The sequence below is a fragment of the Mus pahari genome, chromosome 3, assembly GCF_900095145.1.
Source record: "Mus pahari chromosome 3, PAHARI_EIJ_v1.1, whole genome shotgun sequence".
In the NCBI taxonomy this organism is placed as follows: Eukaryota; Metazoa; Chordata; class Mammalia; order Rodentia; family Muridae; genus Mus; species Mus pahari.
This window is the reverse complement of record NC_034592.1, coordinates 104,805,602-104,817,426: the sequence shown is the minus strand read 5'-3', so window position 1 is coordinate 104,817,426 and position 11,825 is coordinate 104,805,602. Positions and strand designations below refer to the sequence as shown.

Genomic DNA, 11,825 nt, shown 5'->3' with positions numbered 1-11,825 from the left:
TAATTGAAGGGTTTACCTCTGTGGTTTGTGAAGTCCTGTCTACTTCTTAATATTGCAGGATTCTAAGGATTTATTTTTATGTGTGTATGTGTGTTGTATCTGTGTAGGCATGGGCATGTTAAGTGCAGACACCCACTGAGGCAAGAGACATCAGATTCCCCTGGAGCTGGAGTTACAGGCAGTTCTGAACCACCCAATTCAGGTGCTGGTAATTCAACTTAAGCCATCTGCAAAAGCAGCATACACTCTTAGCCGCCGAGCCATCTCTTCAGCACCGATATTGCGGGGTTCTCGACAGTGTGTTTAAGATAATAGCTCTCCTCTTCCTAAACAGTCCGCCCTGAAACATCTGTCTCAATATCTCCTCCCTGCCCACAGCTGGCTGCCAGTTCATTTCTCAAATTCTTCAAATCTCCGCTGTCTTTCAAATTTCTTTTGTACCTTCTTTGATCACATTTTTTGACAGACCCCCAGATTATATTTTTAGGCTGCCTTCTTCTCTCTGGCTCCTAACTCACACTGTCTCCTTGGGTAATACTCTGAGGGCCCCAAGATCCCCTGTCATTGGTCCCTCTAACAGAAGGACACCCTTCTCCCAAAGCCAGAGGATCAGGTATTCAGTGGCTCTGGTGACAGGTGTGATGTCAGGTTACAGATACTGTTTCCTGAGAGACCACAGGACAGTGTCAGAGGAACCCCAGGCCGCCCACAATGCCCAGTCTTCACCTGGCTGTTCCTTCAAGGTGAGGATGGCCAGAACTCACCTCTAGGCCCAGGGTGCACTTGGAAATATGTCTCTGAGCCTCCAGCCCCAGCTGCTGCTTTTCCTGTCGCTCCTGCCGCAGGAAGGTGAGAACAGTGAGTAGGCTCGGGATAAAGGCGAATAACCTTTCCCCTCTTTAAAACTGTGTTTGTGACTTGGGCAGTGGTGGTACACACCTTTAATCCCAGCACTTGGGAGGCAGAGGCAGGTGGATCTGTGAGTTAGTGGCCAGCCTGGTCTACACAGCTAGTTCCTAGACAGCCGAACTAGAAAAACAAAAACAAACAAAAACTTGTGTGTGTAACTTCCCCCTCTTTTAAAGATTTATTTCTTTTTTATTTTATGTATGCGAGCACTCTATCTTCATGTAGATATCTGCAAGCCTGAGGAAGACATTGGATTCTGTTACAGATGGATGTGAGCCACCATGTAGTTGCTGGGAATTGAACTCAGTGTCTCTGAAAGAGTAGACTCTGCTATTAATCACTAATCCATCTCTCCAGCCCTTGCCCTCCTTTTAAAACTGGTGTGTGTGTGTGTGTGAGAGAGAGAGAGAGAGAGAGAGAGAGAGAGAGAGAGAGAGAGAGAGAGAGAGAGATTTCCTCTCTTTAAATATGTGTGTGCAAACAGGTAGAGGCAAGGATTTCAGTCTCTCCTCTTCCACCAGATGGGTTCTGGGATTTGAACTCGGGTCACTAGGCTTTTACCTGCTAGGCATCTCCTCACTGGTCCACCTTCCCCTTTAATGAGACAAGAGTGTATGGTAGATGAATATGGTGGCTTGTGCCTGTTAGCCCAGCACTCTGAGGCAGAGGACTGGGAGTTGAGTCCAGCCTAGATTATGTATAGAAACCTTGTCTCAAAAAGCATATAAAGTAATAAATAGTGTGAGTGTTAGCCGTTCAGATAAAAACTAAAGGGACAAGGAAGTGGGCAGAGATTGCTGCTGTGGGTGACACTAAGGTTTCAGAAAGCAGGGTACCCGCAGGGATGGCCTCAATCCATCTTCAGATCCCAGCAGGGAATTGTGCTCAGGGGAAAAGCTAGTTTGGGTTTTAGGCCTTTCTCCTTTAGTGATCTCTTGTCTCTCTCTTATAGTGGCTTCGGCCCCTACTGGGCCTCAGTCTTTGGATACCAGCCTCTCCCTTCTCAAGTCGTTCATCGACATTCTGGACCAAGCTCCTCAGCGTTCCCTCAGCCAGTCACGGTTCTCTGTGTTCCTGGCCAACATTTCTTCATCCTTCCAGCTTGGGAGGATGGGGGAGGGACCGGTGGGAGAGCCCCCACCTCTCCAGCCCCCTGCACTTCGACTCCATGATTTCCTCGTGACACTGAGAGGTAGCCCAGACTGGGAGCCAATGCTAGGGCTTCTGGGAGATGTGCTGGCACTCCTGGGACAGGAACAGACTCCCCGGGACTTTTTGGTGCACCAGGCAGGTGTACTGGGTGGACTTGTAGAGGCATTGTTGGGAACGTTAGTTCCTGGAGGCCCCCCTGCCCCCACGCGACCCCCATGCACCCGTGATGGCCCTTCTGACTGTGTCCTGGCTGCTGATTGGTTGCCTTCTCTGATGTTGTTATTAGAGGGTACACGCTGGCAGGCCCTGGTGCAGCTGCAGCCCAGTGTGGACCCGACCAATGCCACAGGTCTTGATGGGAGCGAGCCAGCTCCTCACTTTTTACAGGGTCTGCTGGCCTTGCTTACCCCAGCAGGAGAGTTGGGCTCTGAGGAGGCTCTTTGGGGTGGTCTGCTGCGCACAGTGGGGGCCCCCCTCTATGCTGCCTTCCAGGAGGGGCTACTTCGAGTCACTCATTCTCTGCAAGATGAGGTCTTTTCTATTATGGGACAGCCAGAGCCTGATGCCAGTGGGCAGTGCCAGGGAGGTGGGTACTGCCAGGGCAAGAGCCGGGATGTAGCGGGGAAGAAAGTGAGATGGGGTCATTTTCTTCTTTGCTCTTTCCTTCCTAGGCAACCTTCAACAGCTGCTCTTATGGTAAGTAGCAGGTGACCTCCAGTTCTGGGCAGTTGTGTCTCAGCAACCTGTAGACAGAGTGCTGAAGGTACCAGCCCCCATTACTCAGGAGGAAGACAAGAGGAGGAGTGTGGATTGTTTTTGGAGTGTGATGTCTGGGTTGGTGTTCAACTCCCCTTCTTTGTTGTCATGTGACCTTGGACACCTCATACATGTGATATATGCCTCACTTTCCCCATTGGTAAAACAAAGTAACTACCACTGCAGAGTTGTTGTGAGGAATACAAAGAGTTGAGAAAAGTTAGGCATGTTGGCACAGGCCTTTAATCGCAGCACTCTGGAGGCAGAGGCAGGAGGATCTCTGAGTTCGAGGCCAGCCTGGTCTACAGAGCAAGTTTCAGGACAGCCAGGGCTATACAGAGAAACCCTGTCTCAGAAAAGAAAAGAAAAAAGACTTGACAAAGTATAAACCACTTAGAACAATATCAGGCATATCATGCTAGTGTACGTGAGCTTGGGGGCACAGAGACACGACTGCGCTCCTCTGTCTCAGTACCATAACGCCAGAGCACAGACATAGTCGGTTGTCCTAATGACTTCCGGATAGGGGGCCGTGTGTAAGCTACCCAAAGCCAGGTGAAGAAGGAAGAAATGAGGGCAGGCGTGGGCTGTCCCAGGCAGTCTGTCCCTTGGAAGCATAGATTTCTCTCCTTTCCTCGGCCTTAGTACTCGGGTCAGTACTACCTTTCTTCTCAGGGAGCTTATCTGAGGAAAAAGCCTATGCTTGCCTAAAAGCCCCTGCAGAGCTCTGAGCTAGGGTCAAAATCTTCAACCGGAGGAAGTGTGAACTGACCCCTGTCCTGCCTGCTCCTCTCTGTGCACCCAGGGGCATGCGGAACAACCTTTCTTGGGACGCCCGAGCACTGGGTTTTCTATCTGGATCACCACCTCCACCCCCTGCTCTCCTGCACTGTCTGAGCAGAGGTGTGCCTCTGCCCAGGGCTTCCCAGCCTGCGGCTCACATCAGCCCTCGACAGCGGCGAGCCATCTCTGTGGAGGCCCTCTGCGAGAACCACTCAGGCCCAGAGCCACCCTACAGCATCTCCAACTTCTCCATCTACTTGCTCTGCCAGCACATCAAGCCTGCCACCCCGCGGCCCCCTCCTACCACCCCGCAGCCCCCTCCTACCACCCCGCGGCCCCCTCCTACCACCCCACAGCCCATTCCTGACACTACACAGCCCCCTCCTGCCACCCTGCGGCCCCCTCCTACCACCCCACAACCCCCTCCTAGCACGGCTGTCATCTGCCAGACAGCTGTATGGTACGCAGTCTCGTGGGCACCAGGTGCCCGAGGTTGGCTCCAAGCCTGCCATGATCAGTTTCCTGATCAATTTCTGGATATGATCTGCGGCAACCTCTCATTTTCAGCCCTGTCTGGCCCCAATCGTCGCTTGGTAAAGCAGCTCTGTGCTGGCTTGCTCCCACCCCCCACTAACTGCCCGCCAGGCCTGATCCCTGTGCCCCTCACCCCAGAAATATTCTGGGGCTGTTTCCTGGAGAATGAGACACTGTGGGCTGAACGCTTGTGTGTGGAGGAGAGTCTGCAGGCTGTTCCCCCGCGGAACCAGGCTTGGGTTCAGCATGTGTGTCGGGGCCCCACCTTGGATGCCACTGACTTTCCGCCATGCCGCATTGGACCCTGTGGGGAACGCTGCCCAGATGGGGGCAGCTTCCTGCTCATGGTCTGTGCCAATGACACTCTGTATGAAGCTTTGGTTCCCTTCTGGGCTTGGCTAGCAGGCCAATGCAGAATTAGTCGTGGAGGAAATGATACTTGCTTTCTAGAGGGCATGCTGGGTCCCTTGTTGCCCTCTCTGCCACCTCTGGGACCATCCCCACTCTGTCTGGCTCCTGGTCCTTTTCTGCTTGGCATGTTATCCCAGTTGCCACGCTGTCAGTCCTCCGTGCCAGCCCTTGCCCACCCCACACGCCTGCATTACCTCCTGCGCCTACTGACCTTCCTCTTGGGTCCAGGGACTGGGGGTGCCGAGACGCAGGGGATGTTAGGTCGAGCCCTGTTGCTCTCTAGTCTCCCAGACAACTGTTCATTCTGGGATGCCTTCCGCCCAGAGGGCAGGAGAAGTGTACTGAGGACGGTCGGAGAGTACCTGCAGCGAGAAGAGCCAACCCCACCAGGCTTAGACTCCTCCATCAGCCTCGGCTCTGGTATGAGCAAGATGGAGCTTCTGTCCTGCTTCAGCGTGAGTGAACAGCCTCTGGGAAAGCCCTGGGAGCAAGGGAAGAGACCCCAGGAAATTTCCCTAATGTAGAGAAGTAGTGTAGTACTCCAAGTGATTTAAGTACACAGCTCAAGAGCCTGATGTGCTTGGGCTGCCAACCGCAGGCAGGTTATTCTGTCTTCTCATCTATAAACTGAGTGTAACAAGATGATAGCTTTAGGGTAGTTGCAAAGTCCATATGGAATGTTCTGTGTTGTGGGCTCAGCCTGGTGCATGATACATAAACATGCAAGCAATAAACTTCATCTCATGATTCTCTCACTCGCTGACTCTCCCCTGTTCTGCTACAGGAAGCAAAGAGTTTTCATTCTCTCCCTATCCAGCGAGGATTGTAGGTTGGAAAGTAAGAATAAGAGAGAGAGATTGAAAAGGAGTGCAAGCCAGAAGCCTGGTTAGCTTCAACTGTTGCATAAATTACTGTCATCTTGGGGCGAGTAATGCTTTCCTGCACTGTAGATTCTTCTCTGGATGCCAAAGGAACTTAAAATGTTGCATTTCATAATCGATTCATCAAATGCCTGTTATGTAAAAGGCACTTTGTGAGATTTGTTAGCTCATGTTAGGGCCACTTTTTCAAGCCCGAGATTGAGTGGAACGGGATTCGAGTGATTTGGGGTTTGGTTCAGGCCTACCCGTATTTGGCGCTGGAGTACAGGAGAAGATAGGACGTGGTCCCAGATTTAATGGGGGCTGCCATCTGAAGAGATGCACATCCCAGCTTCAGATGAAGGGCGCGCAAGCATCCTCACGAAGCTGAGTTAAAGTGCCTGGGGAAGACCTAGGAAGATGGAGAGACAGCCCTCTCCCCGTGTTTTCTCCTCGCCAGCCTGTACTGTGGGATCTACTCCAGAGAGAGAAGAGCGTTTGGGCCCTGAGGACCCTGGTGAAGGTAGCAGGTGTGGGGAGGGCACATGGGCAGCTGCCTGCCTGCCACGGCTTGGGCCAGCTAGCCGCTGAGCACTCACCATTGCCTCCTGCATCTAGGCCTACCTGCGCATGCCTCCAGAAGCCCTTCAGCAGCTTGTGCTTTCAGCAGAGATGGAGGCTGCACAGGGCTTCCTGACGCTCATGCTTCGTTCCTGGGCTAAGCTGAAGGTGGGGCAAGAATATAAGGATCAAAGGGACTCAGATCCTTAGCATTCTGGGATTTGCTTCAGAGAAAAGAGGAACCCCAAAGAAGGATGGCCGAAGATACTGAGTAAGCTCGGAGGCAGCATCCATTTCTCTGTTCCTGCAGGTTCAACCGTCCGAGGAGCAGGCCATGGGCCGCCTGACAGCCTTGCTGCTCCAGCGGTACCCACGCCTCACCTCCCAACTCTTCATCGACCTGTCACCGCTCATCCCCTTCCTGGCTGTCCCTGACCTCATGCGCTTCCCACCGTCCCTTTTGGCCAACGACAGTGTGTAAGCACTATTCAAGCCCACCCGCCTACAGAGAGGTCCCTTTCAGGGAGACTCTCCTTCCTGTCCACAGCGACAAGACTACAGCAGAGAGGATGTCAGAAAAATGCTAAGACCTGTTACTCTCCTTAGCCTGGCTGCCATCCGGGATCACAGCTCAGGAATGAAGCCTGAACAGAAGGAGGCCCTGGCAAAACGACTGCTGGCCCCTGAACTGTTTGGAGAAGTGCCTGATTGGCCCCAGGAGCTGCTGTGGGCAGCCCTGCCTCTGCTTCCCCATCTGCCCCTGGAGAGCTTTCTCCAGCTCAGCCCTCACCAGGTAGGAGAATCATCATTATCTGATAGAACCGTCTCCTAGTGGGGTGTCCTATGGGGTCCCCATCTCACCATCACCCCACCTCTCCTTCCCCATCTCAGATCCAGGCCCTGGAGGATAGCTGGCCAGTAGCAGGTCTTGGGCCCGGACACGCCCGACATGTGCTTCGTAGCCTAGTAAACCAGAGCATGGAGGATGGGGAGGAGCAGGTGCTCAGGTGAGTGGCTGTGGTGGATCAATGACTGACCAGCGTGGAGATATACAGAAGCAGGGCTGCTATCGCAGAAAGGAAGAGCGATGGAGGACGAGGGGGCCCTGGCAAGCTAGGGGCTCTGAGAGGGAAACCGATACATGGTGCTCACATTTCCTAGTTTAGTTTAAATGCCTACTCTATGTACCAAATGGTTGGTGCCTGGGTACTTATCTGGAACCACATCAAGGCCAACTGCATGCCTCCTTCAGGCTTGGGTCCCTCGCCTGTTTCCTGAGCCCTGAGGAGCTGCAGAGTCTGGTGCCCTTGAGCGATCCAATGGGGCCTGTAGAACAGGGCCTGCTGGAATGTGCGGCCAATGGGACCCTCAGCCCAGAAGGACGGGTGAGCCCTTTGCTACAAATCTGAAAGATTCCAGATTCCCCTAGGGACTGTGTGTGTGAGTGACTTGCCCGATTGCGCTGAACAAGCAAGCTCAAGCACAGTGGTGTGGACTCCCTGTCACCTCTATCCTTGAGGGCCTAGTCATTCTCACCTCTTACCTCTGTTTCCTATCTCTATCCTATCATATATACCCTTTGTGATTTTATTTTAAAGATTTATTTATTTATTATATGTGAGTACACTGTAGCTGTCTTCAGACACCCCAGAAGAGGGCATCAGATCTCATTATGGATGGTTGTGAGCCACCACGTGGTTGCTGGGATTTTAACTCAGGACCTTCGGAAGAGCAGTCAGTGCTCTTAACTGCGGAGCCATCTCTCCAGCATACCCCCACCCCAACTCTGGTGATCTTGAACCTGTTCTACTCTGGTCCTATGCCTGGTTCCAAGTACTAGCTCAAGCCCCGATAAATCCAGACGTGCATTTAGAAAAGCAGTCCTGGGCACAGCTGTATTCTCTCCCCAGTTCTAAGCCTTCCTTTGTTACAGGTGGCATATGAACTTCTGGGAGTGTTGCGTTCATCTGGAGGAACTGTCTTAAGCCCCCGGGAGCTGAGGGTCTGGGCACCTCTCTTTCCCCAGCTGGGCCTCCGCTTCCTGCAGGAGCTCTCAGAGACCCAGCTTAGAGCCATGCTCCCTGCCCTACAGGGAGCCAGTGTCACGCCTGCCCAGGTGAGCTCACATACTCTCTGAAGCCCCAATCGTGGGAACCCTATGTGGAGATGCTATCACCGCCTTCTTTACCCGGGTAAGCACTGAAGGTGAACCCTATGTCAAGGCATGCCTCCTCACCCTCTCTCAGCTCCTGAGGGACCCCCAGACAGGTCGTTCCTTGTGGTGGCTGAGAGGGAACCGGAAGCTTTAGAGGGCAGGTCCAGGGATCAGTTTGAGACTTGGCTGCTGGGGCCTGAGAAGTGTTCCTGTTCCATCCCATCACAGGCTGTTCTGCTGTTTGGAAGGCTCCTTCCTAGGCATGATGTAAGTAGCAGGAAATTCTCAGGGTCTCCCAGAGGGCTCTGTACCCCAGTTCCATGGCTCCTGTATTGGCCCTCTCCTCCCTCTCAGCACCCCTCATGGCTACGGCCCTATTTTATTTTCCTCTCTAACGTCCTGCCCCTCTTCTTCAGACCTCTTGTCTCTCTTGTTTCTCAGCTGTCCCTGGAGGAGCTCTGCTCCCTGCACCCTCTCCTGCCAGGTCTCAGCCCCCAGACACTCCAGGCCATCCCTAAGAGAGTCCTGGTTGGCGCTTGTTCCTGCCTGGGCCCTGAACTGTCAAGGCTTTCAGCTTGCCAGATTGCAGCTCTGCTGCAAACCTTTCGGGTATGAGGACAGGGAGAAAACAAGAGTGGGATATAGGGGATAGACATCTTTGTTTCCAGGGAGCAGACACACACACACACACACACACACACACACACACACACACACTTACATAGACCCCCCCCACATACACACTGTTAATTCTTGTGCAGGTAAAAGATGGTGTTAAAAATATGGGCGCAGCAGGTGCCGGCCCAGCTGTGTGCATTCCTGGTCAGGTATGTGTGGGATTTCCGGACTGAGCACCTCTCCATGTTCTGGGTGGTCTCATCTGGCTGGTGTTGCCTCACACACTCACCCTGCAGTGGCTCTGAAAGTTCAGGTTAGCTCTGTGCCCACACAGATAGTGATAGGATCCCAGTTCCTGATGCAGAGCAGCATGCTCCCATTATCTCACAATGTCAAACCCAAAAGGCCGAGGCCATCCAGGTCAACCTCCTGCGTTCTGATGAAAAGACTGAGGCTGAGAGAAGCTATGGGCCTTCTGCTCATCAGGTGTCTAATAGCACAATACAGCCACAGCAGCCAGAGCTGTGGGGACACCTAAGTAGTCCTTGCTGCAATGGCAGGTGCCATTCCACCCCATCCTAGCTTTGATCCCTTTCTGCCCTTCTCTGAGGGCTAGTGCAGACCCTCTGGCCCATCACCACACTGCCTGTCACTGCCTGCAGCCCACCACTTGGCCAGACTGCCTGCTTCCCCTGCTCCCATTAAAGCTGCTACAACTGGACGCTGCTGCTCTACTGGCAAACCGAAGACTCTATAGGCAGCTGCCTTGGTCTGAGCAACAGGTAACTCTTTTTTCTGCCCTTAGATCTCACCCTCTGTCTTCTCTGCTTCCTTTATTCAGACCTTACTTTGATACCTTATCCCTACCACTGCTTCACTGCTTCACTGCTTCACTGCGCTCTCTCTCTCTCTCTCTCTCTCTCTCTCTCTCTCTCTCTCTCTCTCTCTCTCTCTTTCTCTCTCTCTCCCTCCCTCCCACTTCTTCTCTCCCTCCCTTCTTTTCTCCTTCCCTCCTTCCTCCTTGTTATTAGGATCAGAAGAGAGTAGGGCTTTGGGAAAGGGGAGGGGGTGGTAGGAATCTTGAATCACAAAGTAGAGAAATAGAGCCCCAGGCTCCCTTCTGAGGCCCTCAGTACAGTACCTCCCCTGGGAAGTTCTTCTCTCTTTGTTTATTTATAGGCACAGTTTCTCTGGAAGAAGATGCAAGTGCCTACCAACCTGACCCTGAGGAATCTGCAGTGAGTAGCCGTGTTGGACAGTTGGTTCAGCTGAGCTGGCATTACTTCTGTTATTGCTATTCTTAAGCACTTTCTTGTGCTCTTCCTACCCTGCCACAGTGCCCAGCTATCCAGTTATTGCTGTGGGACTCAGAAAACTTAGACCCGTGTCACACCCCACTACCAAGAGTCAAGTCTCTTAGTCACTCTAAGCCTCAGATCTGTTTCTTTTATATAAGAATTCAAACAGAGTGCTAGTGAAGACCGAACAAGATCAAGGCACACAAGAGCTTTAACACATCACTTGGCCCGGTGGAAAGTCTCAATAGTCACTTGGTGTTCTTAATTTAATTCAAGGTGACTTTAGAGCCACTAGAGAAAGAAGTCCGTATCACTTTACTTACACCTACAGTAAAAGAACCAGGGGCTTTGGAACCTGAAGACATAGCTCTAGTCTCAACTTACTTTTAGTAGGCTGGTGTCAAGAATATCCCTTATTTTCTCACTGCTCAACAGTGAGGATGTTATGGAACGCTAATGATGTTATCTATGTACAAACATTTCACAAGCTGTAGACGACTATCAGTGAGCATATCTGCCTTTGTGCTGAGAATGCCGGTATTGAGGATCAGGCAGGCCAGAACATGTGTTAAAGAGCATCTTCCCTCCCACCCGTGCACAGGGCTCTGGGCAACTTGGCAGGAGGCATGTCCTGTGAGTTTCTGCAGCAGATCAGCTCAATGGTTGACTTTCTTGATGTGGTACACATGCTCTACCAGCTGCCCACTGGTGTTCGAGAGAGCCTGGTGAGAGGGTGATGTAGGTACTAGTGGGAGGCTTGGACCCCTGGTTCAGAACCCCGGGGGCCATGCTCAGTTCTGTTTGACCCTGCTTTCTCTACCCTATACCTCTTAGCGGGCCTGTATCTGGACAGAGCTACAGCGGAGGATGACAATGCCAGAGCCGGAGCTGACCACCTTAGGGCCGGAACTGAGTGAGCTTGACACAAAGCTACTCCTGGACTTGCCGTAAGTGCATGCTTGGAGATGCGGGGACCTTGGGACACTCACCTTGGAGCAGAAGCTCCCCACTTGGGAAATACCCAGAAGAGGTAGCTTTCTGTCTAGTGCTTCCCTAACGTCATATACAGCCCCAAACAGGACTCATTCAAAGTCGTTTTGTGAGTCCATTTGTTCCCAAGAATGACCCTGGTACGGGGAAGCCAATACTGCACTGTCGCCATCAGGCGAATGTAGGAAAGATCTAGGTTACATTAATGGATGTGTAGTAAATAAAGGAGGAAATGGTCTATTTATGTCTTAGAGGGTTGTAATCTGATTAGAGCACCGTATTTTCAATATGTTCAGAGGAGTGGATGGGGATGAGGAATAGAGTGTGTTTCAGAGCCCTCAGATCCCAGAGAAGGTAACCAGTAAAAAGTGTACAGGCTTATTTATGAGTGGTCTATGGAGGCAAGACTAGGATTAATAAGGTAAACAATCAGATTTTTTTTTTTGCACAATGTAATACAATTGAAGTAGCGAGTTTCTGATCATTTATACTATTCAGATCTAAGGTGAATGGTCCCATAGAAGGGATGATAGCCAATTCACGCATGAGTTGGAGTGAGAAGAGTAGGCAGGCTAAGGCTCCTCCATCCCAGACATTCTAGTTTATGAGTATCTTTTTAAAAGGATCTCACTGTGTTGCGTAGCTCTTGCTGGCTTGAAACTCACTGTATAGACCAGGCTGGCCTCGAACTCTTGAGATCCACTTGTCTCTGACTCCAAAGTGCTGGGGTTAAAGTCATGTGCCACCACACTCTCACTTGGCATGTTTGTTCTTCATATTTTAGGTTTTTTTTTTTTT

The 11,825-nt window shown here is 51.8% G+C and overlaps 1 protein-coding gene across 1 annotated transcript in view; it reads left to right on the top strand.

Annotated features, from left to right (window-relative positions):
* Nucleotides 1-713: 713 nt before the first annotated feature.
* Strc (stereocilin) overlaps nucleotides 714-11,825 on the top strand; it is a 17,675-nt gene continuing 6,563 nt past the window's right edge. Inside the window, exons 1-18 of the mRNA XM_021192293.1 lie at nucleotides 714-849; nucleotides 1,862-2,647; nucleotides 2,733-2,757; nucleotides 3,623-5,000; nucleotides 5,866-5,928; nucleotides 6,024-6,134; nucleotides 6,277-6,443; nucleotides 6,573-6,759; nucleotides 6,858-6,973; nucleotides 7,219-7,351; nucleotides 7,900-8,082; nucleotides 8,350-8,388; nucleotides 8,563-8,730; nucleotides 8,883-8,948; nucleotides 9,402-9,521; nucleotides 9,919-9,977; nucleotides 10,639-10,762; nucleotides 10,872-10,984. Coding sequence (XP_021047952.1) covers nucleotides 792-849; nucleotides 1,862-2,647; nucleotides 2,733-2,757; nucleotides 3,623-5,000; nucleotides 5,866-5,928; nucleotides 6,024-6,134; nucleotides 6,277-6,443; nucleotides 6,573-6,759; nucleotides 6,858-6,973; nucleotides 7,219-7,351; nucleotides 7,900-8,082; nucleotides 8,350-8,388; nucleotides 8,563-8,730; nucleotides 8,883-8,948; nucleotides 9,402-9,521; nucleotides 9,919-9,977; nucleotides 10,639-10,762; nucleotides 10,872-10,984 — 3,896 coding nt within the window. The 5' untranslated portion in view covers nucleotides 714-791. The remainder of the gene's footprint in view (nucleotides 850-1,861; nucleotides 2,648-2,732; nucleotides 2,758-3,622; nucleotides 5,001-5,865; nucleotides 5,929-6,023; nucleotides 6,135-6,276; nucleotides 6,444-6,572; nucleotides 6,760-6,857; nucleotides 6,974-7,218; nucleotides 7,352-7,899; nucleotides 8,083-8,349; nucleotides 8,389-8,562; nucleotides 8,731-8,882; nucleotides 8,949-9,401; nucleotides 9,522-9,918; nucleotides 9,978-10,638; nucleotides 10,763-10,871; nucleotides 10,985-11,825) is intronic.